Here is a 24885-nt window from a genome sequence, read left to right on the forward strand (position 1 = left end):
AAGTGTTCATTGAATCAGTCTGAGCCCTTGCAGTAATCCTATGTTGATTCTTCAAGGGATGGATGCAAGATTTGAGGGAAAACTTCCCAGTTCTCAGGGATGACAGATATGTGACATGGGATTTCTTATCTCGACCAAGTGATGTGAAGTCACTGGTGCTCAGTTTCCTTGTCTGTAAAATGCGAATAAGAGCTCCTCATGGAGTTTGTTGCTCTGGGGATTAAATGTGGTAAGCTTTGTAAAGCACTTACTTAGAACTGGACCTGGCACATAGTAAGTGCTCAATAAACGTTCATTATAGGTAAGGGATGGGGAAGGTGTGGATGAGCCCAAGGTCCTTACTGCAGCCTAGGGGAGTCGGGTCCCTCTTGCAGCTGCGGGAAGGGGCGTTGTTAACCCATAGGGGTGTGATCTAGGCTTCGAGGGCAGACCAATGGAGGACCCGAGGGGCGTGGCCCTGACCGGCATGGGCGTGACCTTGCGCTGGTGGGCGGGGCCAGGCCGCTGTGGGAGCCTCCGGGAAGATGCTCCGGCCAGCAGCCACCGTCAGTCCTGCCGCCGCTGCCGCCCGCGCCTACCGCCCCCCGCGTCCCCACTAGCGGCCGCCTCCGCCTCCCACCTCCGGCCCCGCTCCTCCGGCCCCCCGCCCCGAGCAGGGTCTGGGGGGCTCGGCCCTCTGCCCCTGGTAGCAAAGAAGGGAGTCCCGTCCCCCCAGTGGCGCGGCCAGTCCCCGGCTCCCTGATCTTGAGAGAGACCCCACCCCTCAGTTCTCTCGGGGCCCTATCCGAGAACCCCTTGGTCCTCCCATCCTGCTCACATCCGCTCTCCAGCTTCTGTCAGCCCCCCAGAAGCAGCTCCCTCCCTCCTTCCCTCTCCGGGGTTCCCCCTCCCCCATCCCTCCGCCGCCGCCCCCTCCCCCTCCCACATCCCCTTCCCTCCTCCCTCTCCCCGGCCCCCCCCCCCCGACCATGAGGATGATGGCCGCCGGCGCGGTGCACGGCCTCTTCACGGCCTCCGCGGCCCCGCAGCCGCCGCCGCCCCCGCCGCCGCCGCCGCCGCAACCCCAGCCTCCCCAGCAGCCGTCGCCGCCGCCACAGCAGCCTCCGCCGCCGCCGCCGCAGCCGCCGCAGCAGCAGCAGCCGCCGCCCCAGGCCCCCCCCATGGAGCCCGAGGCCCCGGATTCCCGCAAGAGGCCCCTCGAAACGCCCCCCGAGGTGGTCTGCACCAAGCGCAGCAACACGGGAGGTGAGAAAGGGCTGCGCTCGGAGTGGCGGAGCGGGCAGGGGCCTCGCCTTTCTCCATCCTCCTCTCCCCCCTACTGGCAGGTGCAAGGGCTCTAGGGAGGGGAAGGGCGCCCCTCCCTAGACCTGGGAACCGTGAGGAGAGTTGGGGAGGGTCCGGGCCCCCTCCCCTTCTGGCCGCGGCCCGGGGCTGACAGCTTTGTCTGCCATGAGAAGGTTTTGGGGGAGGGGGTGGTAAGTGTCCTTGGGGGGGCCCCCCCGTAAAGAAGGGGGGCGTGGGTCCCTCTTAGATGGTGTCTGTGTCCTTGAGGGGTGTGTGATGTGACCCTTTCGGGGCAGGGGTGTTCCTTGGCTGGCGTGTCCTGGCGCGGGGGAAGGGAAGGTGTAGAGGAGGCCTGTGGCCCCGGAGCTTTCCAGCCTCTCTCCCTAGGGATGTCCTGAGCAAGGGTTGTCCCCAAGGGAAGCATGTGTGGGCCATGGGCAGGGTTGTGCGTGGGGACAAGCTGGGTGGGTGTGTTGGGTGAGATGGAGAAAAGGGTGGGTTGTAAAGCTAGGTAGGAGAATGTATGGCTGGGACAGGTGTGTGTGTGTGTGTGTGTGTGTGTGTGTGTGTGTGTGTGTTCGTTCGTGTGTGCGTGTGGGCCCTGTAAGGCCTGGATGTGTGACATTAGGGATTATGGATATGACAGGAAAGAGAGTGTGAGTGTAACAGACAGGGTGACATGAAAGGGGCTGAGCTCCATGTTGGAGACCCTTGAAGGGTATGTGTAACAAGGGAAAGTGTGTGCATGTCATCCCAAAAGCAGCTGTGGCGGAGTGTGACACATGAGTAAGAGGGTGTGTGGGGGACACTGAATGGGCCGGCTCTGGGTATGAGCTGTGAGAGGCTGGCTGTGTGGATCAGAGGAAAGCGGTTTAGTGTGTGTGACACAGGCATATCTGGGATTGGGTGGGACCAGGAAAAGCTGGTGAGGGTATGTGACAAGGAAAGGGTGTGGGTGTGACTCCAGAGAGGCTGTGGTTGGGTGTGACACATGGAGGTGTGCAACAGTGACATCAGAGGGGGGGTGTGTGTAACAAGGGAAGGTGGGTGTATGATGAGGGAGAAGCTGGGGCTCTGTGGGTGAAACGCACGAGGGTGTGTGACAGCGAACAGGGAATATGTGCATATGACACCCAAAGGGTATGAAAAGGGAAAGGGTGTGTATATGATACCCAAGTGTGTGTACATGTGTAACAAGGGGAGAGGTGTCTGTGAAATGGTTGACTGTGTGACACCAGCAAGGTGGGGATGATTCTGTGTGTGTATGACAAGTGTGTGTGTGTGTGTGTGTGTGTGTGTGGTAGCTGAATGTTTGACACCACAGAGGTGTGTGTGTGTAAGACTAGAGAGACCCTCACTGTGTGTGTGACCTGAGGAGGGATGTGTAACAGAGAATGAAAGACAAGCTGGGAACGCTAGGTGTATGGCTCAGCAGTGGGGACTCAGAGAGGAGGTAGGTTTTGTCAGGGTCCTCAGAGCCCAGCCCATTAGCTCCCTGGAAGGAGGGAGACCCCAGAGCAGACGAGCCCCTCCCTGCGGTCACCTTGGCCAAAATCTCCACTTCCTCTGGCCTTTTCCTCCGGATGGGAGCAGGATGGCCTCAGGCAGAGTGCACCCTTCCCGCACTGTCCAGCACTGTACTGGCTGGGGTGGGGACCTCCCAACTCCTCCCTTCAGATGAACACAAATCCCAGCGCCCCCTCACCCCTGTCCAGGTGGGACAGGAATTGGGGACCCCCCTGGCTGCCTCTGAAGGTGTCCAGCAGAAATTGGAGGAAAGGGAAGTTGGGGGAGGGGTTGGGAGTGAGTTTCCTGTCCTTCTTCCTGCTCCCCCACCCCCAGCACACACACGAATATGGCCCCACCGACTTCCTTTCCTCCTTCCTGCTCCACTGCTATTCCCAGTCCTGGAGAGAGTCTGGGACCCAGGTGGTCCCTGAGCCCAGCGTGGCAGTCCAGCCCCTCCCCCGCTGGGGGGGTCCCATCCTTCCCTGAAAGGGGCTGAGATACTGAAAATCAGATCAATCAGATCACAGCCTAACAAAAGTGGTGCCGGCCAAGAACAGTCAGGTCCAAGTACTTGGCACCTACTCCGAGTCAGGCTCTGAGATATGGGTTAATTTCCCAATACATCCCTCCCGGGAGATGATTTGAGCTGCTTTTTCAGATGAAGAAAACTGAGGCTCAGGGAAATGCAGCTACTTGCCCAAAGTCACACAGATCATGTGTGGTGGAGCTGGCATCTATATCTATTCAATCGTGGGCGCCTGATTCTAGAGCTCATGTGCTTAACCACTGTGCCTCCTGCCGCCCTCAATAGGGGGGATATTAAGATGAGCCCTTAGGGACCCTCTCCTCCAATCTCTGCCACCTCCCCTCCTGTTGACCCATGGATAAACTGAGGCCCAGAGATGCAAAGGGACAGTACTCCATTTACAGAAACACTCAGGGGCAGGGCTCGGCAGGGGTTTGGGACTTATATCTCAAAAATGAGGGCTCCTTCTGGTAATACTTTCATGACCGTGGGATGCTGAGTCAACCTCACCCCTTTTCTGAGCCTCAGTGTTACCATCTGCAAAATGGGGAAATAACAATAACCACAATGATAATAACAATTATAGCTACCATTACAATTGCTTGATGTCTTACATGCAGTTATTTCATTTAATTCTTCCAACGCTCTATGATAAGGTAATAATAATAATAACAATAAATTATAATAATGGCTAATGTTTATGGTCTATAGTGCGCCAAGAAGTATTATGGAAAACACTTGGCATGGTGACGGTATGTGACAAGAAAAGGGTGTGGGTGTAACTCCAGAGAGGCTGTGGCTGGGTGTGACACATGGAGGTGTGCAACAGTGACATCAGAGGCGGTGTGTGTGTGACAAGGGAAGAATCCTTACAATTCTGTTGTTATCCACCTTGCAGATGGCAAACTGAGGCACAGAGAGGTTAAGTAACTTGCCCCAGGTCAGTCAGCTAATAAAAGGCAGAGCCGTGATTTGAACTCGGGAGGCTGGCTCCACTGCGGGGTAGACACTACAGTGAGGAAACAGGCTCAGAGGGGTGAGGGACTTTGCTGGGGTGTCACAGCAAATTGTGGCAGACTGAGCAGATTGAGCTCTTGCCCATGGCACCAGCCTGCCACTCCCGCCCCTTCCTGGCGCTGATAGAGGAGATGGTGGCTGTTAAAACTGGCTTCTGAGCACTGTGACTGGCAGACAGACGCCATTGAGAAGGAGAGGAAGCACTAAGGACAGGGGGATTTGGGAGAAGAGTTGGATAGAAACTCTAGTCAGGAACTTACCGGAGAAATAAATGACCCCAGTCTGGGAGACAGTAACCAAGAGAGTCCCCTTGAGTACAGATGATAACTCTGCAGGTGCCACTAGAATGGGCCTTGTACTTCTGACTATTCCCACCTCTGTCACCATATACGTACAGAAACAGCAGTCTCTCCACACACACACACACACACACACACACACACACACACACACACACCTCACACCCCAAACGTAGCTTACACAAGCCAGGTCTTATTCCCAAGATCCCTCACTCTTTAACACAAAGACTGTTACCAGGATTAAGAGCCCTAGAATGAGATCTTCCAGGGTTCATCTCATCCCTGTCAAGTGCTTGGTGTGGGACCCTTAGACAAGTTATTTTATTGCTCTGAGCCTCAGTCTCCTCATCTGAAAAATGGGGACTGTAGGATCTACCTCTGCCTCTCGGGCTGTTGTGTGGGTTAAATGAGATTGCATATGTGAATCTCATAGCATAAGACCTGGCAGATGGTAAGCACTCAATAACCTGCTATTATTATTATCATCATCATCATCATCATTATTACTGTTGCCACTAAGAATGTCATAGTCCTGTTTCACCAGCCAATGGTGAATCACTGCAAGGAGATCATACCCCACCCACCTTTCTCTCACTCCTCACAACGCAAAGACAGCATCGCAGCTTTCCACATCTCATCCCTTCAGAGGCACGCGCCAGTTGTATTACATTTCTCACACGAACGGGCAACACCATCATTCACAGAAAGATACCACATGCCTGCCGTCCCACCCTCCTCACTGGTACCAGTCCCACATCACACCCCAGACTCCTCAAACCTCCATAGGACACACAACGCTTCCACCCCAACCCCCATACAAGAGCACCTACCATGAGTACAGCGCCCCAGCTTTGGTCCCCCAGAAAACAACTGTACCAAACACAATACCTCTATAACATACACCCCTTCAGCTATACCTTTGTCATTAATGACAGCCCTCCCCCCCCCCCCCCCCCCCGTTCCCAGATCACAGACACCTTTCAGGGCCAACTCTCTGACAGCAAAAAAGTGCCACTCTTAACACAGCACCCCAGATCTTTTGGGTAGGTAAATGTTCTTTAGGGAGAGTGTGGGGAAGTACTGATTGCTTTTTGGAAGCCTCCAGAAACATCCTGAGGGTGGCCACAAAACGGAGGGGGAGACCGGAGACTCATCATGGCTAGAAAAGGAAAGACAGCCCCTTCCCGAGCAGAAATGTTTGGAATTGCAGCCAAAGGGACACAGGTTAATCAGGAAAGCTGAAGCTGGCATCTTTAATTCTTTAGTCCCTGGCATGGTAGAGGGAGCTGCCCGGACTCTAAGGGAAGAGCTAAGAGGAGTGAGCGTGGGTGGGTGGGAAGTTCTGGCATCTAGATTCTGCTTCAGTAGAAGGAAGAACTTTTTCACAGGCAGAGTCTTGGTTGTTCAAAGAGGGCGGGAAGTGTGAGGTCTGGGTTCAACTGAGGTCACGTGTCTTCCCTTGGTGCAAGGCAGGCTGGGAAATAGAGGCCTGGCTTCTTCCCAGGGGCATTGGGACTCACACAGTGGGACATGCCCTCAAACAGGAAGGACACGCAGATTCTGAAGAGGACCGGACTGGTGGAACAATGGGAACTCCCAGGGCCTAGAGTTCTGAGCTTCTATAAGCAGAAGGTCTCAGCTGGTCACTCTCCCTAGGAGACTGGCCTGAGAAGCAGGCTCCAAATTTCTACTAGTCTGATACAGGAACCACTGAGCACCCACAGGTGGTTTAAGGGGATCCATGGACAAACTTGTTTTTGACCATTGTATGTTTACATTAATGTGCTTTGAGGGGGGAAGAATAACCAGCCCTCCAAACTCTGATTATTAGCAATGATTTTTAATGTCCTCTTTAAATCGATTCATTGACTTTTGAAAAGTGGGTAGACATAAAGGAAATGGACTGTCTTGTTCCCTAAAACAAGGCCTGGCACATAGTGGGCGCCCGAGAAGGATTTGTTAGAGGAAGGGAAGGAAGAGGGAGATAAGCAAGGAAATAATAGTACAGTGGGACACAAACAGGGCAAAATTCAAGAAGGTGGCATGAGGAAGAAGGGTATTAGAGAGATACTGAGGGAGGAGAATGGGAACAGGGTCTCACTTCTACCAGTGAGAGAACATTCCTCCTCCGAGAAGCAGGGGAAAACCTGGGGCAGCCCCTAGGCGGGGGAGGTGATGGAAGAAATGGGGTCTGCTGTCCTTCTCCTGTTTCCCAATAAAACCCCAAATCTTAGAGGCTCATTTCCACATTTATAGAGCACTTACCATGTGTCAGACACTGATAAGAACTTGTGTTCCTGAAGTAGGTAATAATAATAATAATAATAGCAACAATATTTAATGATTCTCAAGTGTTCTATGTGCCCAAGACCATCCTAAGTATGTTACAGTTTATCATTTAATTAATGACAATAACTCTGAGGTAACACTATCATGTCCCCATTTTACAGATGAGAAAACTGAGACCCAGAGAGGTAAGGTGACTTGCCAAAGGCCACACAGCCTGTCAGTGACAAAATTCACACTCAGTCTAGGGCTGTTTCTGCTGTTTCCTATGGAAATTCTGACAAAACCTGGAAAGTGTGAGAGAGCGAGGGCACAGGAAATGGGGTGTAGGGACCTCCCCAGTTTTCTTCAGAGCAGATGAATACCTTCTGTCTTCAAGAGAGAAGCTGGGGCAGAGGCTGTAGCTGGAGAGAAGATGGGGGATGGAGTCCAAGAAGGAAAGAGGACAGTTTTAGTGAGAACAGCTCCCCATCTTCGTGAACCTTCCAGAGATTGAGAACTAGCCCCATCTCCATGATAGGTTTAGGGGAGAGGTAGGCAAGGGGCCACCTCTGTGAGCCCAGGGAAGAAAGTGAACTCAGGGGGGTCAGAATGATTGATGGGAAGGTACCCTGGGGAGCTAATTACCTAATAGGCTTAATGGTCTGATTAGGCAAGTTTAAGAGGATTGCCTGGGGCTCAGGGAAACCCCTTAATTCTGGACCCCCTCCCCATGCTGGCACAGCCATATCCAACCCCTCACCCCCAAACCCCCATCTTAACACAGCAGGGAACCTAGAACCTTCAATCTTAAGGGACCAGGTGGTGATGGACAGGGCTTCCAGCCCCCTGCCCTGCCTCCACTTTTACCAGCTCAGTTTCTCTTTGATCTGCTCTGTATATTGAAATTTCCTGGGAGCACATTGAAAATAGGTTTCCTTTGCTTAAAAGAAAAAGTTAAAAACCACTGGGGGCTGGTTTAAGACCATAATCTTTGGAAGTCGAATGACCTGGCTCCTCCCCTCCTCCCCCCAACCCCCCAGTGTTTATTGCATGCTGGGCAGTACCCTGGGGCACGGGGTGATTTCTAGTGACACGACCCACAATGGACTTGATTTCTGTAATACATTGCTCTGAAGGCATGAAACAGGGAGATCCATCCCCTCCTCATAGTTCAAGGAAAGCCTCCAAGAAGAGACATTTGAATGAGGTCCTGAAGAACAAGAGGAATTCAGTGGGGGAGAGCAGTTCCAGGCAGAGAATATGCAAAGGCCCTGAGGTGGGACAGAGGAGGAAACGTTTAAGGAACAAAAAGGAAAGTGTGTCTAGTGTCCTTAGAGGAAGATGAGGACGTGAAGCTGGAAAGGTGGGCAGGGACAAATCACCAAGGGACTTATACTGAGAAGGCTCCAGAATTTTTACCCTGGAAGGACTAGGGGGCAACAGTTTGGTTAGAAGGTAGGAGAGGCTAGGCACCGGCCTTGAGACTGCATTAACTAAGTGCTTTACACATACATGACCAAGAAAATGGGTCCATAACAAAGAATGGCCAAAGCCCCACCAACACCCTCGGCACCAGCTCGACATCCCTAGGTCTTTGACACTGTCCTGAGCACGTTGGTATTTGGCCACTAGCAGCAGAGCGTGTTAAGCAAGGGAGGGCCAAGAATAAAGCAGAATTGCATTCGAATCTCAACCCAGCAATGTCTTCGTGCCCTTAGGCTGGTGATCTTGGGCTGGTGCCTCCCCTTCTCTGAGCCCTTCTGTGCCTCAGTTTCCTCTTTTGTAAAAAGGGATCTCGTTCTACTCACCTCACGGTAAGTTGTGAGGAGTGGATGAAATCAAGCTTGCAAAACACTCAGCAAAGTGCTGGGTCCATAGTGAGCGTTGAAAACATCTCCAGAATCCAGCCCTCCTCTCCCCTCACCCTTCGCTGCTTCCACCAGACAGACCGCCATCACCTCCTGCCTGGACCATTGCAGTCACTGCCTCACTGGGCTCCCAGCTCTTCCACCCTTGCTTCTCTTAGTCTGCTCCCCTCCTGGGTATCAGGGATAGGGATCTTCTTGAAACCTAAGTCAGATCACATCCCTCCTCTGCTCAGAGCCCTCCGTGACTCCCGTCTCCTTTGGAGGAAAAACCCAAAACCTCACCATGGCCCACAAGCCTCAGCACCCCCCGTTACCACCATCCTTCTGAGTCCTTTTCTCCTCTCCTCGCCTCCTCTCTCACTCAGCCCCAGCCACACTGGTTACCTCACTCTCCCTCAAACAACCCAGGCACAGTCCCACCCCAGGGCCTTTGCACTTGCTCTTTGTCCATGTAGCCACACGGTTCTGTTCCCTCCTCCACAGCATGGACTCTGGAACCAGGTTGGGTTCAAATCTCAGCCACCTACTAGCTATGAGAACTGGGGCAATTTCTTCACCTTTGTTTCCCATCTGTAGAATGTTTATTTTTAAGTACCTCTCCCATTGTATCAGTGTGACGATTAAATGAACTCATATTTATAAGTACTTGGAAGAGTCTAGAGCACATTAGGTGCTGTAGAGTGTTTGATAAACAAAGAAGGCCGCCTTGCATTCCCTGGGAGGGCTTTCCTGGCCACCGAATCTGACAGTGCAGCCCCTCCACTCCCCATGCCCTTTCCTGCCTTTTTTTGTTTTCCTAGTACTTACCACCATCTGACACAAACCATACTGTCTGTCTCCCCTCTCTAAAAGAATGTAGCTGTGTAAGCTCTTGACTGAATTGCTAAAACTCTTTTGGCCTTATTTTGCCCTCGAAATCAGGGAGGTTTGTCTGCTTTTTTCATGACTGTTTCACACGGAGCAAGTGCTTGGTAACTATTAGTGGAATGTGAATGAATGAATGAATGAATGAATGAAGAAATGAGCATCATTATTTTCCTTATTGCTATTCCCATGGCCATTGCTCCTGTGTGTTACTGTGACCCCAGCGGTTTCCTAGCCCACCCCATGCTGGTGCCTCCCTCAGGGTATCCTCTAAAGGTGAAGACTCCTCCCCCCTGACCCCTCCCCCCCCCCACCGTGTGCCCTGCAGAGGAAGGTGAATACTTCCTGAAGGTGCTGATCCCCAGCTACGCAGCAGGCTCCATCATTGGCAAGGGCGGGCAGACCATCGTGCAGCTCCAGAAGGAGACAGGAGCCACCATCAAGCTCTCCAAGTCCAAAGACTTCTATCCGGGTAAGCCCCTCTGCCCAGGGCTCTGCCCCAGGCCACCTGGGCCCTGGATGTGGGGGAGGGGCTGCCCCAGGGACAGTGAGAGTGGTGGGGGACCTCCCCTCCTCCTGAGGGGCCAGAGCTGCCCCACCACCCACACCCACACCCCCCCCACACCAGGCCCCAGCAGATGGAGGTGGGGGCAGGGCAAGACAATGGGCTTGCTGCATATTCATTAGCTCATTTGCATGATGTGCTGGCAGATGTGCCCCTTCCCACACACCTGCCCCTTTGGGTCAGTTGGAGGAGCTGGATGGAGGATGGACAGGAGGCAGGTGTTGCCGTGTCTCTCTGGGCTTGGTGGGGGCGGCACACTCACTCCTTTCCCCCCACTATTTCCCTTTGGATTTCTCTGTCACCCTCTCTTGCCCAATCTGAATCTCACTGTTTTTCTCTGTCTGGGTCATTTTTACGTGCCTCTTTCTTATTCCGTCTCTGACTTGCCCACCTCTGGTTCCCTTAGTCTCTACTCCTATAGGCCCCTCTCTGTCTCCTCCTGCCCTTCTCTTCACTCCCATCTCTCTGGTTCTGTGTGGATATTCCCCACCTCTTGTTCTCGTAGTCTCTCATTGGGTCTGTCTGTCTCTGCTTTTCCCTCTCCTCTTTTCCTCCCTTTCTGTCTTCCCATCTTGTTCCCCATATTTTCATTTCCCTCCACCTTTCATATTCTCTCATTTTCTTCTCTTGCTCTTCAACCCTCCCTTTCTATTCAATCACCCATTCAACCAATATTCAATAGCACCCCTCAGTGTGGTCATTCTCTGCTGGGGTTACCCTTCATTTCTTTCTGCCTCTGCTTCCCCATTTCTACCTTTATGTTTCTCTCCTTCTCCTAAGCCTCAGCTCCCTCTTGTTTTATTCTCTCTTCAAATGCAGCCTTTTTATCTGCCTCTCCTCCAATTCTGTCTCCCTCCCCCCAACCATACATTTTTCAAGGCCCCTCCGCGCTCTCTAATCCTCCTCAATATCTCACCTCTCCATATCGTCCCTCCCAAGACCAGTGCCTGAGCTGCGACATCTAGGAATCCAGGGAAGGCCCCTGAATTGCATCTTTGGCCTGGCTCTAGTCCTAGTTCATCCTTAATCCCCTTGGATTTTTTTAGGTCAAACACCAGAGCTGCTGGAGCCCAGGGTCAGAACACATTCATATATTCATATTCATATTCTCTCTCTCTCTCTCTCTCTCTCTCTCTCTCCCTCTCTCTCTGCTCCCTTCACCCCACCCACCTCCCATCTCACTAAGCAGCTTTGGCAAGAGGTTTAGAGAACAGTCCAGGGAACCAGGCAAACCCCCCTTTTCTCTTCTACCCTGGCCCAGTTTCCCCCATGCCCTCCATCCCACAAGGTACGGATAAGACCTCTTCTTGAGACATTCATCCGGGGACACTTGGTTCCTTGCCCCTGGATCACATTCTATGACATGAGATACATCATCCCCTCCCAACTCAGTGGCACACCCCACAGGCCAGGCAGCTGAGAACCCCAGAGGATGGGACAGTCATTAACTCTCCTGGGGCAAACACAATTCAAACAAACAACATAAGTCAGCATCTCTCCCCAGCTCTTAGACATGCAGCCAGCCCCCCTCCCCGCTCCAGATCATATGGCATGTGCTGGCTCCTGACTCAGACGCAGGACACAGGCCCCTACATCCTAGTCTGTCCCTAGGACCTCCCAGGACCCACAGGAACACAAGAAATAAGATGCTACTGCTCGAGACAAATAGAGCATTTCCCTCTGCTCCTGGCTGACACCCTTTCATTCATTCATTCATTCAACACACGTTCTCTGAGCACCTCCTCTATGCCAGCTCTGTGCTGGATAGAGATGGGGACACAGCAGTGTCTGAGACGCCCCAGGCTTGTCTTCTCGAATCTCACATCTCAGTAGGGAACATAGACCAAACACTAGTGACAACCCAGAGTGGTCAGGGTTAGGACGGGGAAGCCCAGAGGATGGTGGGAGCCCAGATGGGTATGCCATTCAGCCTTGGGAGGTTAAGCCCAGAGTAAGTAGGAGTGAGCTAGGTAAAGGGCGGTGAGGGGTGCTCCCGGAAGATGAAATAGTATGTTCAAAGGGTGGAAGGGGGATAGTTTATTCAGTGTGGCTGGAACATAGAGAACAGGTGAGAAATGACAATGGAGAAATGGGAAGGGTCCTCTGAGCCTAGTAGGTTCACACACACACACACACACACACGGATAACACACACACTGCACTTGTGTATCTACTACACGAAACAAAAAACTACCTAGCTCTTAACCCCAAGGGAGGAGCAGAACACAAAGGGGATCCCCTCCTTCATACAGGAAAGCCCCCCAAGCCCCAGATTCAATCCTTCTGGGTCATACATGGAGAAACTGAGACCCAGAAAGAGGCAGGTACCTGCCCAAGGCCACACAAACTTCTGTACCCTCACCCAGACACCCTTGTGATTCTCAGCTGCTTCTGATTTTGAACATCTGCCTGAAGCTCAGGACGCCATTCCCAGAAGGAAAACACAGACACCCACACTTTTAAAAAATATTTTATTGATTTATAACATATATGTACCTAAGTGCAAAAATCTTAAGTGACTACTTAATAAATTCATACGTATTTTTTATGACCAAAAATACAAACGCGAAACTACAATCATTTTATGCCTCCCTTTCTATACCAACACACACTCACATACCCCATGTGCCCCGAATGTAACACAGGGTTGCTCAGTAGTTAAAAGTTCAGATGGAAGCGAGACATCTGGGTTCAAAACCCTGATCTTTCACTACTGGCTGAATGAACTTGGACAAACCCCAAACCTTCTCTGCCTCAGTGTCCTTAGCAGTAAGTCAGTAATAATAATATTACCTGCCTTATATATTAAAGTGAACAAATGTATATAAAGTGCTTAGAACGGTGTGTGGTATTTGGTATTATGTAAGCACCAGCTGTTATTATTGGATATTCTTTCAGAGTTTAACTGAGCCCCGCAAAATCCCTGTGGACCCAGGTTACGAGCTACAAGGGAGTGGGAGATCACAGACTCCCTGAACTGGAAGGAAGCCTTGCAGAGATGGAGAGGCGGGCCATTTCATCCAGGCTCTCCCTGGGGCTACCCCCCACCCCCCGCCCCAGGTCCCACCCTGACCCACACCCTTTCCTATTTACACCCAGACGGAGGCAGCCTGCACGCTGACTCACCCTTGGCTCAGACCAAGCCATTGTTCTGGGGTGGGGGGGATTAAGAGAGAGGAACAGCAGCCCAAAGGAGATGGAGGATATCAACTATACAAGCGACCCCAGACAGTGACACCCAGACACATGGTGAGACTGGCATGGCAGGCTGAGTGGTAGCAAACAAGGGCTCAGAGCAGTAACCAGTGTACTGCACTCGAGTGCCCACAGGCCACTGGATACTCACCCCACGTGTCCCAGACATGCGGGCACACAGCCTGGCACACACTCAAGCCTTTTTATAGAACCAGACACCTAACTGGTCCTACAGACAGAGTCCCACTCAGGGAGAGACACACACACGCTATACACACGAAGCATGGCCAGCCTACCCAGGCACTGACACACACCCACCGGTCGCAGTGGAGTCTTCTTTGTCTGGCTGTAATACATACACACAGACACACATACACATCAGTCCTCCAAACAGTCCTCCATCCTGACACCTGGGTCTGCCTGTTCTCTTTCTTTCTCACGTTCACACACATCAGTCATAGTCTTGTCTGTTCCTGTACACACACACATGATCACGCGTACCACACACCTGTCATCTAAATAGTCTTTTGAACACTTACAGGTGTCTAGTTATCTCCCTTGCACAGCTGTGCACACACAGGCACAGACACACGCAGTCATACAGTCTTAAAGTGGTACGCATCCATCGTACAGCCTCAGAGTCACTTCACGAGATTCTTTGTTTCTTTCTCTAAAACTCTCACATACACTCAGCTCAGTCTCACAAAAAGTATACAGAACCTTGAGCATCACAGCAACACCCAGGTCTTTCTCACACACGAGCACACGCACACACACATCTTTCCTGGAATCACTATGTCATACAATCTGTTGTATCTGTCTCTCCCGCTCTTTTATACACCCAGATAAAGATCGTTTGGCCAGTTCTGCCCAAGTATACACACTCATGCATGTGCACACACACACACACACACACACACACACACACACCCCCCACTCAACCAAACAGCCTCACAGGTATACTCACAGTGTCACCCAAAGTCTCCCACACACATGTATGCCATCACCACCCAGAGTTAGCTTCTCTTCTCCCCGCTGTCCCCCCAATACATACACACACATAGTAAGGATGCCCAGGTCAGAACCACAGCCAATATCTGGAGAATCTCCAGCAAAGACACCCAGTCTCCCAGTCCTCACTCTTCCATGAGTTGCCTTTGACCCACGCTGCTCACCCCATGTCCACACCCCTGCCCTCCCCCAGCCCTCAGCCCTCCATCTGGTGGGTCCAAGCAAGGACTCAGGCCTCTCTTCTGTCTCCCCCATCCCCCAACCCTTCCCCATCCTCTCCAAAAGCCCAGAGGCCTTCGCTGCAGGCTTTCAGGGGTTGCCATGGCAACGGGGCCTCGTCCTTCGTCCCCCTGGGGGTGGGCTGAGGACCCGGCCAGCCAGACCGATAAGGGGGTTCCAGTTACTGTGGCAACCGTTGCAGCCCTGAGCTCTCAGCTTCTAGAAGGGGGAGTGAGTGAATGGTTGCCAAAGCAACCGGGAGCCAGCAAGAACTGGGAAGAGGCAGCTGAGCCCTGTCTCCCCTGCCCAGGGCTGCTGTGGGCATCGCAAGGCACTTAAGCATCCTTCTTCATCCCCCCGGGGTTGTATTAGGGGAGGGTGATGAAATACAGATTATAAAATAGGGATCCCAGCTACCCACCATGGCCTGGGAGCCCATGCCAACTTGCCCAGGCTTACCATGTGACCCCCTCTGGACCTCAGTTTTCTCTTTACATTAAATGGTGCCTCTCTCTCAGGAATGTCCCCATTCCTGTCTGATGAGTGTGCCCTCTCTCTTCCTTGTTCAACAGGAACCACAGAGCGCGTATGCCTGGTACAGGGTACAGCAGAGGCCTTGAATGCTGTGCACAGCTTTATTGCTGAGAAGGTTCGAGAAATCCCACAAGCGATGACCAAACCTGAGGTGGTCAACATCCTTCAACCCCAAACCACGATGAACCCCGACAGAGCCAAGCAGGTCAGCGGGGACAGAATGGGTTTCTGGCAAGCTGGTGAGGTTCAGGAAAAGACACTTCTCCCATTACTGGATTACTATGGGGGTTCAAAGGGATAATGTGGATAAAACATTTATCAATCAAATACGTGGTATTAGTGGTTATTATTGTTATTATTACTATTATTATTAGTCAGTCGAGGAACTCCAGACCACCCTGATTCAGAGAGAGAGTGAAGGTTAGGAGTATTTGTCCGAGACACCCCTACTTATCCCTCTTTCCAAGGACTCTCTAGATCCTCTTCCCCCTCCACCTCATCCCATTGTCCCTCAGAGCAACCTGACTCCCACCCACTTCCTGTTCTCGCTGTAAGTGACCTCAGCGACAGCCTTTCCACATCTAGAAGAGTTTAGAAATGGCCTCTCATACTCCCCCGCTCCATTAATTACTGTATGGGAGTAGCCACCATTTTGGAGAAATGTATCGTTAGCGAGAGAGGGGGCAGGTCCCTTTCCTACACAGCCCTCTCTAGAAGGGATAGAAGGAGGAGGGCAGAGCCTCTCGGTTGCCTCAGTTACAGGGAAGCGGTGGCGTAGGGGCGTAGCAGGGAGCGGACCAATAGCTTCCAGGGCCTCTCCAGTTGCCATGACCACGGTGCGCACCGGGCAGGTGGGCTTGCTGCAAAGCCCCTGACAGCGGTCCTGAGGATAGGGGGTTAAGGGGGAGGGGAACGCGGGGCTGGCTGCGCACACTCCCTGTTTTCTCTCCCCCTTCTTGGCTCCCATTTACACGCGTGCAAAGGGGCGAGAAACCCGGGACAGGAGGACAGGCCACTGGTGAGGGTTTCTTAACGTCTGCCTAGAAGCAAAGACAAGAGAGCGAGCCTCTGTGAAAGGAATCTGGAATTCTTGGGAATTCTTGTTGCCCTGAGGTGAAGGAGACCACGGACTGAGTTCCCCAAGCTCGTGGGCGGAAAGCCCTGGAAGAATGCTGCTCAGAGGATCGTCCCAAAAAAGACTGCGGGCCTGGGGCTTGGAGCGTGGGTGCTGTCCTTGGTGCTGAAGCGGCTCCGCTCCATGCGCCCTGCCAGGCGTCCTCCGAATCCTTTCCCACCAGCAGGCCACAGCTTACCCACAGTTTACAGTGAGGCTGCCTTGGTCAGGGCCACAAGGGGCCTAGAGTTCAGCAAGAGTTTGTACATGTTGCAGAGAAAATGAGGTCAGCACCATCTGTGCCTGAGCCTCCCACCCCACCCCCTAATCCACAGGAACTCGGAGACAGTGGCGTCGAAAGGTTAAAGAACCAGGATTTTTCCTCTGCCTTATTAAACTCGGGGGCTCCAAAGAATTATGGAGATAATGCCTGAAGGCTCAGGCTCTGGAGTCAGATGTTGAGTTGAATCTTACTTTGATACTTCTTACCTGTGTGACCTTGAGCAGTGACTTGATTTCTCCATACTTCATTTTCTCATCTGTAAAATGAGATTCATCTGGTGCCTGCTTAAGGGTGGTAGTTAATGTTCATTGATGTTTGAAAAGCACTTAGCATGTATGCCTAATGCATAGAAAGTTCTCAAAAATATTAGCTATTATTATTGTCAAGGGATTTTTGAGTCAGGAGATAGGTCGGTCTATTCCCTCTTTGTCTTGGACTTGCTGTGTTACTCTAGGTCTTCTTCCCTTCTATAAGCCTCAGTTTCCCTTCTTTACAGTGTGGAAGCTGGGCCAAACAAGGGATTATACATTGAAATGCCTCCAGGATTCATAAAGGGAACATAAAGGATTAAGGACTGGGGCCTCATCATAAAAATACAATGCCATCCCTTATAGGGGGCAGCCACTACTCAATGTGGACTTAGTGTTGCTATATCTTCCAAATTTTTCAAAAGAAGCCAGAATATTTGAAATCAACCGAATTTTAAAGGTCAGCTCCATTTTTAAAATACTGTGTGGCTTTGGGCTGGTTATGGCCTGGGGACCACTAGTTTGCCACCCTTATTGGTATCTGAATTATCTAGTAGCTTACATTGCATATTCCAGGGTCCCAGCCCTGAATCAGAATTTCTGGGACTAAGGCCTGGGAATCTGAACATAGATTCTGGCCAAGGATGCGATCCTGGCTCTGTTACTCACTATCTGTATGACCTTGAGTGTGTTACTGAACGTCACTGTGCCTTTGTTTCCAATCTATAAAATGTAATGATAATAGTACCTTCCTTGTTAGGGTTATGGCTAAGATTAAGTAAGTTACTATCTGAAAGTTTAGAAAAGTGCCTAGCACATGGTAAGCACCGTTAGTTGCTGCTGCTGCTGCTGCTGCTGTTGTTACTATTATTTAAAAATCTCCACACTTGCAAATCACTGGGACAGATGGTCTCTGAGGTCTTCCTGGATCTAAAACTCCTACACTTCCTTGGCTCTGTGATTCCAAGATTCTAGGCATATATTATTCTAAGATTCTACCGTTGTAACATCCTGGGACTCCAGGATTCGATGAAACTGCTCCTGCAGATCCCTTGAAGATGCTGTGGTTCTACAATCTGAAAGCAGCTACTGTTTTCTGAGGGTTTCCCATGTGCCAGGCCCTAGACAGTCACTTTCGTCATTGAATATCCCCAGTAACTGTATGGAGTAGCAGTACAGATGTCAATGTTGGAGATGAGGAAAGTGTAGCACAGAGAGGTGAGGGCACCTGCTTTTACCATTTCTTGGCGGTCAGAGTTTCTTGGATGACAAGGTCCCATCCTTCCCCCATTGCTCTGAAATGCTGTATCACATACTAAATACCTCTTTGCTCCTAGATCTGATTTTGTCCATTCTTCTGTTCTATTCCCTTGACTTGTCAGACTTCTATTTTCTTATGACTTTTTAAAATAACAGCTATATTGAGATATAATTCACATGCTGTCAAGTTCACCATGTTAAAGTATATATAATTCATTGGTTTTAGTATATTCACAGAGTTATGCATTGATCACCACTGTCTCATTCCAGAACATTTTCACCACCCCAAAAAGAAGACCCATACCCCTTAACAATCACTCTCCATTCCCCTTGGTCCCCCTCCCGGCCCCTTCCCACCACTAATTATTCTTGTTGTCTATGGATTTGCCTATTCTGGATATTATATATACATTGAATGATATTTATGTGGACTTTTGTGTCTGGCTTCTTTCCCTTAGCATACTGTTTTCAAGATTCATCCATATTATAGCACATATCAAAACTTCATTCCTTGTTATGGCCAAATAATATTTCATTGTATGGATATGTCACATTTTGCCTATTCATCAATTGATAGAAATTTGGGTTGTTTCTACTTTTTAGCTATTATGAATAATGCTGCTAAAGAACATATGTGTGGACATATGTTTTCAGTTCTCTTGAGTATATACCTAGAGGTGGAATTGCTGGGTCACAGAATAAATCTTTAACTTTTCAAAAAACTGCCAGACATTTTCCAGTGATTGTAACAGATGTGGGATTTAAATCCAGATCTGCCCATGAGGTAACAATGACAACCATTTCTTGAGTACCTACTATAAGCACATATTAATTGGACGCTCACATGGTACTCTGTGACTGACACATAGTCTGAGCTCAGCCAATGTTGCTTGTTTGAATGAATGGATGATGACATGCCCACGGGAGCCAAACAGAAACATGACTGAGGGGAGGTAGCCAGTTATAACCTGGCAGTGGTAAGCTCTGCGAGTCACCTGAAGAGCCTTCCTACTCAGTTCTGGTTAATGGTGGCTGTGCTTGAATTTTGAGCTCTTCATTTCATGTACAATCTCAGTTGGGCCTCATAATAATCCTCTGGAGGAAGTATGAATATCCCCATTTTACAGATGAGAAAACTGACTCAAATTAAATCTCTTGTTCAGCATCAGTGGTGGAGTCAGGATTTGAACCTGAGCAGGTATCTCTAGAGTCCAAGGCAGCTTTTCAGGGATGTGTTTGCACAGAGAGATGAAAGCACTTGCTTTTTGTCCTTAGACATTTTGAAGAGGTTGCCAACATTTAAAAACTAGGATGCTTTACATTTGACAAATCAGAATGTCCAGTTAATCTAGAAAACTCAGATAAGGCTGAGTTTGGCTACCCAAATGCACAGCATCCTGCCATACAGACCACCAGGTAAAATAAATCTGGCTGCCTCCACCCAGTCCTATTCCTCCATGGTCCTGTGGGCATATCGTCATTCATTCTTTTATCCACCCATTCATTCACCTACCCTTTGCTGAGTGTGTACCAGGCATCCCTCTGAGAATCCTGGAGTAAACAGGACAAACAAAATCTCTACCCTTGTGCATCTTAAATTCTCTCAACAGAAACAGAAGATAGTAAATCTTCTATCTATCAGAAACAGAAAATAAGTAAATAAGTAAAATGTATAGGATGTCAGAGAGTGAAAGCGCCATGAAGAAAAATCAAGCAGAGACGAGGGAAAATGGAGTATTAGTGCATATACAGAGGGTGCTAAAATAAATGTATACACATTTTAAGAAAGGAAAACTGTATTAAAATTGTAATACTCAGTTCATATTGATAACAGAAGATGAATACAAGTCACGTTTGACTTCTGCAATTACAAGAGGTGCTCAAAGTGGTTCCCATCAGCGTCCAGACACTTCTGATTACGGCGAACTACTGCTTGAGCCATATTGACCAAAGTGTCCACTTGTATACATTTTTTTGGCACCCCCGGTATATTTTTTTTTCCTAACTTCTTATTTTGAAAATGTTCAAAGAATAGTACAATGAACCCCCTACACACTGCACTTAGGCTCACTGATTGTTAACATTTGCTTTATATCCACACACACACGTTGCTTTTTGTTTGTTTGTTGCTGATCCATTTGAAAATAAGTTGTAGGCCTCATGACTCTTCACCCCTAAATACTTCAGCATACATCTCCCAAGACCAAGGCCAGTCTCCTATGTTATTATATTACTATTATCATACCTACCAAAATTAATACTAATGCCATACTATTATTTAACAAAAGTCTATATTCAAATTGCCCCAAACTTTTCTATCTATAGACTACATATTTTTCTATCCAAGATTCAGTCGGTGTTCATGCATTGTATTTGGTTGTTGTCCCTGATTAGTGTCTCTTGATCTAGAATAGTCTAGGATGTATTTCTGAAGGAAGAGCCAACAGCATTGCTGATTGGATGTTGAGTGTGAGGGAAAAAGAAGACGCCTGAGTCTTGGGCCTGAGAAGTGGAAGGATGCATTTTCCATGTACTGAAATGAGGAAGACTGTGGCAGAAACATGTTTGAGGAGAAAGATGGCTTCCATTTTGGACTTCTTAAGTTTGAGGTGTCCATTCAACATCATACTAGAGCTGTGAGGTTAGCAGTTGGATATGATTCTGGAGGTGTCCACGCTGAGGACATAAAACAGGCACATAAATGGGCTTTGATAGTTGGGTGGTCAGGGAAGACCTCTCTGAAGAAGGTGTAATTGTGCAAAGACCTGGATGAAGGGAGGGGTGAGCCTCCTTGTCTGGGAAAGAGCGTTCCAAGTGAGGGAGCAGCAGATGCAAAGGCCCTGAGCCTGGTGGGAACTTGGCACGTTGGAGGAACAGCACGGACGTGTCGAAGTCAGAGATCAACAGGCAGCAGAGTCTGTCGATCAGCGAGCGGCTCTCAGCCTTGTCAGTCAATGTCCTCTTTCTCCTAGAAATATTTTCCCAGGCCCATGTACTCTCTGAAATTATTTATAAGATAGAGATATAAAACATATCTAGATCCATAAGATTTTTGACAGTTTTGAGATACAATTCACATACATAGAATTCACCCGTTTAAAGCGCAATTCAATGGTTTTATTCTATTCCGAGTGGTGCATCTATCACCACAGTCAATTTTTGAACATTTCATTTCCTCCAGAAGACATCTGGATCCCCTTAGCTATCACCCTTCAGTACCCCCAGTTCACCACCCTCCCAGCACTAAGCCACCACGAAGCTACTTTCTGTCTCTACAGGTTTGCCTGTTCCGAACATTCATATACATGGAATCATACAAAATGTGGTCTTTGGCGCTGGCTTTGTTCACACAGCATAATGTTTTCTAGGTTCATCCGTGCTCTAGCGTGGATCAGAAGTTCATCCGTTTAAGTTGATTGCCAAATCCATTGTACGGATGTACATTTTCTGTATCCCATAAGACGTTTTTTAAACAAAGGAGAAATGAAAGGAAGGTGATTTGTTATAAAATAAGATGAATTTTAATATGTAAATGCTCAGCCAGCACCACAGTAGAAGAAATAATGAAATAGCTGCCCACACCTAATATAGCCTAAGTGAGGGAGATAGTGACAAACTCAGTGATACAGAGTGTACTATTGGAGACTGAAGTGATAAAAGTGGCATTACTGCTGATGTCATGGTTTTCCAAAAGGATGAAAGACTCTTGGTCAAGTTCAGAACAAAACAAAGTACAACCTTCCCTTGACTGACTGAGAGTAGCATTCCTTGAAATTTCAGTAGATCTTAAAACTGTGCAAAAAAAAAAACTTGGTATTTATATGTATCATATATGTATCAGAGATTTATAAACAGACTTTTCACCAACACGGATGTCCAAGGGGACATTCAAAAATCATAGAGGACCTGGGATGGTTCTTCATTGTGAGGAACTGACTCTAACATGATGGGGTGCAAACATCTGTGGCCCTGCTCCCTGAATGCCCACATTTGCCCCTAATCATTGTGACAACCAAAACCGCTCCCACAAATTTCCCAAACTCCCTCAGAGTCTGGCTTGGGGGTGGAGAGGAGAGGCGGCGGTGATAGCTTAGGGGCTGGAATACACAAGTCTGGGGGGATGTGGGAAGGATTGAGAAGGAGGAATTTTTGTGTGGAAATGCTCTTGGAGATTTAAAAGAAGACGTTTAATTTTGAAATATCCCCACTGGAATTAACATTCATCAGTTTTGTGGATGCAAAGGATGGGCTGGTCTGCCACTGAGAAGGAGGGACCACCATTTTAAGTGACCCATTTTCTCCCTGCCTTCTCAGATGTAAAGTTGTGTGATCTTCATTTTACAGATAAGACAACTGTATTAGATCGCTAGGGCTGCCATAACAAAGTACCACAAAGTAGGTGGCTTAACCAACAGAAATTCATTTTCTTACAGTTCTGGAGGTTAGAAGTCCTAGATGAAGGTGTCTGGAAGGGTTGGTTTCTTCCGAGGTCTCTCTCCTTGGCTTGTAGACGGCCGTCTTCCTGTGCCTTCACCTGGTCTTCCCTCTGCAGGGGTCTGTGTCCTAATCTCTTCTTATAAGGACACCAGTCCTATTGGATTAGGACCCACCCTAATAACCTCATTTGACCTTAATTGCCTCTTTATAGAGCCTATCTCCAATACCATCATATTCTGAGAAGGTTAGGACTTCAATATATGAATTGGGGGAGGGGCCAACAATTCGACCCATAACAACAAGAAGAAGGTTAAGTGCGTTCACCATGTCCTAGGGTGGGAAGCACAATGGGGCAAGATCCATGAGGCTGAATTTCAGCTCCTTCACTGGCAGGGTGACCTTGGGGCAAGTCCCTTCACCTCTTAGGCCTCAAGTGGCTCATCTGTAAAGTGAGACTAATGGTGCCTTTTCTGGGGCTGGAACTCAGGAGCCTTCATTGATATAGAAGGGCACGGGCTCCAATGCAAGCTTGGAGCAGAGTCCTGGAGGGCCCCCATTGCGTCAGCCATTCAGCCTTTTCAGGTCCCAGGTGGAAGGGAGGTCCCAGGGGACCCAGGGCCATGGTACAGGTTGGCTGAGAGGCTACTGAGGGGACTTGGAGTACTAGATCGTTTTCTACCAACCAATATGGAAGTATTTCAGTATTTTTAACAACCAGTAGGACCATACTGGTGCATATCAAGAGGGCAAGCTGGGCCTGATTTGGGACACTTGAGAGCAAGGGTGGGGATTGACCGTAATGTTACCGCTTGCTCCCATTACCACCCTAAAGATCCTCCCTTTCGCCCTCCCCCCCCACAGGCCAAGCTGATCGTCCCCAACAGCACGGCAGGCCTGATCATCGGGAAGGGGGGCGCAACAGTGAAAGCCGTGATGGAACAGTCAGGTGCCTGGGTGCAGCTGTCCCAGAAGCCAGAGGGCATCAACCTGCAGGAGCGCGTTGTGACAGTCAGCGGAGAACCCGAGCAGGTGCACAAGGCCGTGAGCGCCATCGTGCAGAAGGTACAGGAAGACCCCCAGAGCAGCAGCTGCCTGAACATCAGCTACGCCAACGTGGCTGGCCCCGTGGCCAACTCCAACCCCACCGGCTCGCCGTACGCCAGCCCCGCTGATGTGTTGCCTGCGGCGGCCGCTGCTTCGGCCGCTGCCGCCTCCGGCCTGCTGGGCCCCGCGGGGTTGGCAGGCGTGGGCGCCTTTCCTGCCGCCCTGCCTGCTTTCTCGGGCACCGACCTGCTGGCCATCAGCACGGCGCTAAACACGCTGGCCAGTTACGGCTACAACACCAACTCCCTCGGCCTGGGCCTCAACTCGGCGGCAGCTTCCGGGGTCCTGGCCGCCGTGGCGGCTGGTGCCAACCCTGCCGCTGCTGCCGCTGCCAACCTCCTGGCATCCTACGCGGGTGAGGCAGGGGCCGGGCCAGCCGGAGGGGCCGCCCCACCTCCACCCCCGCCACCCGGAGCCCTGGGGTCCTTTGCATTGGCCGCAGCCGCCAACGGCTACCTTGGGGCCGGGGCGGGTGGTGGGGCAGGTGGAGGAGGTGGCCCACTTGTGGCCGCTGCAGCCGCGGCAGGAGCGGCTGGGGGCTTCCTGACCGCGGAGAAGTTGGCAGCCGAGAGTGCCAAGGAGCTGGTGGAGATTGCGGTGCCTGAGAACCTGGTGGGAGCCATCCTGGGCAAGGGGGGCAAGACGTTGGTGGAGTACCAGGAGCTGACAGGTGCCCGTATCCAGATCTCCAAGAAGGGCGAGTTCCTGCCAGGCACGCGGAACCGGCGGGTCACCATCACAGGCAGCCCCGCGGCCACGCAAGCCGCTCAATACCTCATCAGCCAGCGGGTCACCTACGAGCAGGGGGTGAGGGCCTCAAACCCCCAGAAAGTGGGATGAGGCCTGTGGTGTGTGCTCCCACCCTTCTCCCTGTCCCTCCTTCTCCTCTTCCTCCTCTCCTCCTCCCCCCCAAACTCTTGACCTCAGCTCGGTGTAGTCCTGCTCCTCATGGGATTGGGGCTGGGGTAGGTCTGACTGCACCCCCCTCCCTTCTGGTAGTCATAGGCAGGATTGAGTGATGGCTGGGGATGGGGCCCAGAAGCTCCCTCCCCAGCCCTGAACTGACCCCTCCTTCCTTCCTCCCTATGCTTGACTGGGCCTGACTCTCCTCTCCCAGGGCCCAGGTCTGTGTGATATCTGTATATATTGCATTTTGTTGATTTTAATAGAAAACAAAGCGTTATTTTCTCTTTCTTTCCCTCCTTTTTTTTTTTCCGGTAAGGATTTTTTTCCCCCTTTATAAGTTTTTGTTTCCATATGGGAGGAGGGGAGGGAGCCTC

The 24885-nt window shown here is 50.3% G+C and overlaps 1 protein-coding gene across 1 annotated transcript; it reads left to right on the forward strand.

The window, feature by feature from the left end:
• The first annotated feature begins 498 nt into the window (after positions 1-498).
• On the forward strand, positions 499-24799 carry NOVA2 (NOVA alternative splicing regulator 2). The gene is made up of 4 exons (XM_074314115.1): positions 499-1245; positions 9964-10107; positions 15198-15364; positions 23363-24799. Exons 1-4 carry the CDS (start codon positions 969-971, stop codon positions 24443-24445), a joined length of 1671 nt encoding a protein of 556 aa, XP_074170216.1. The 5' UTR covers positions 499-968; the 3' UTR covers positions 24446-24799.
• The last annotated feature ends 86 nt before the right edge of the window (positions 24800-24885 follow it).

The sequence above is a fragment of the Rhinolophus sinicus genome, linkage group LG11 (genome assembly GCF_036562045.2).
Source record: "Rhinolophus sinicus isolate RSC01 linkage group LG11, ASM3656204v1, whole genome shotgun sequence".
NCBI lineage: Eukaryota > Metazoa > Chordata > Mammalia > Chiroptera > Rhinolophidae > Rhinolophus > Rhinolophus sinicus.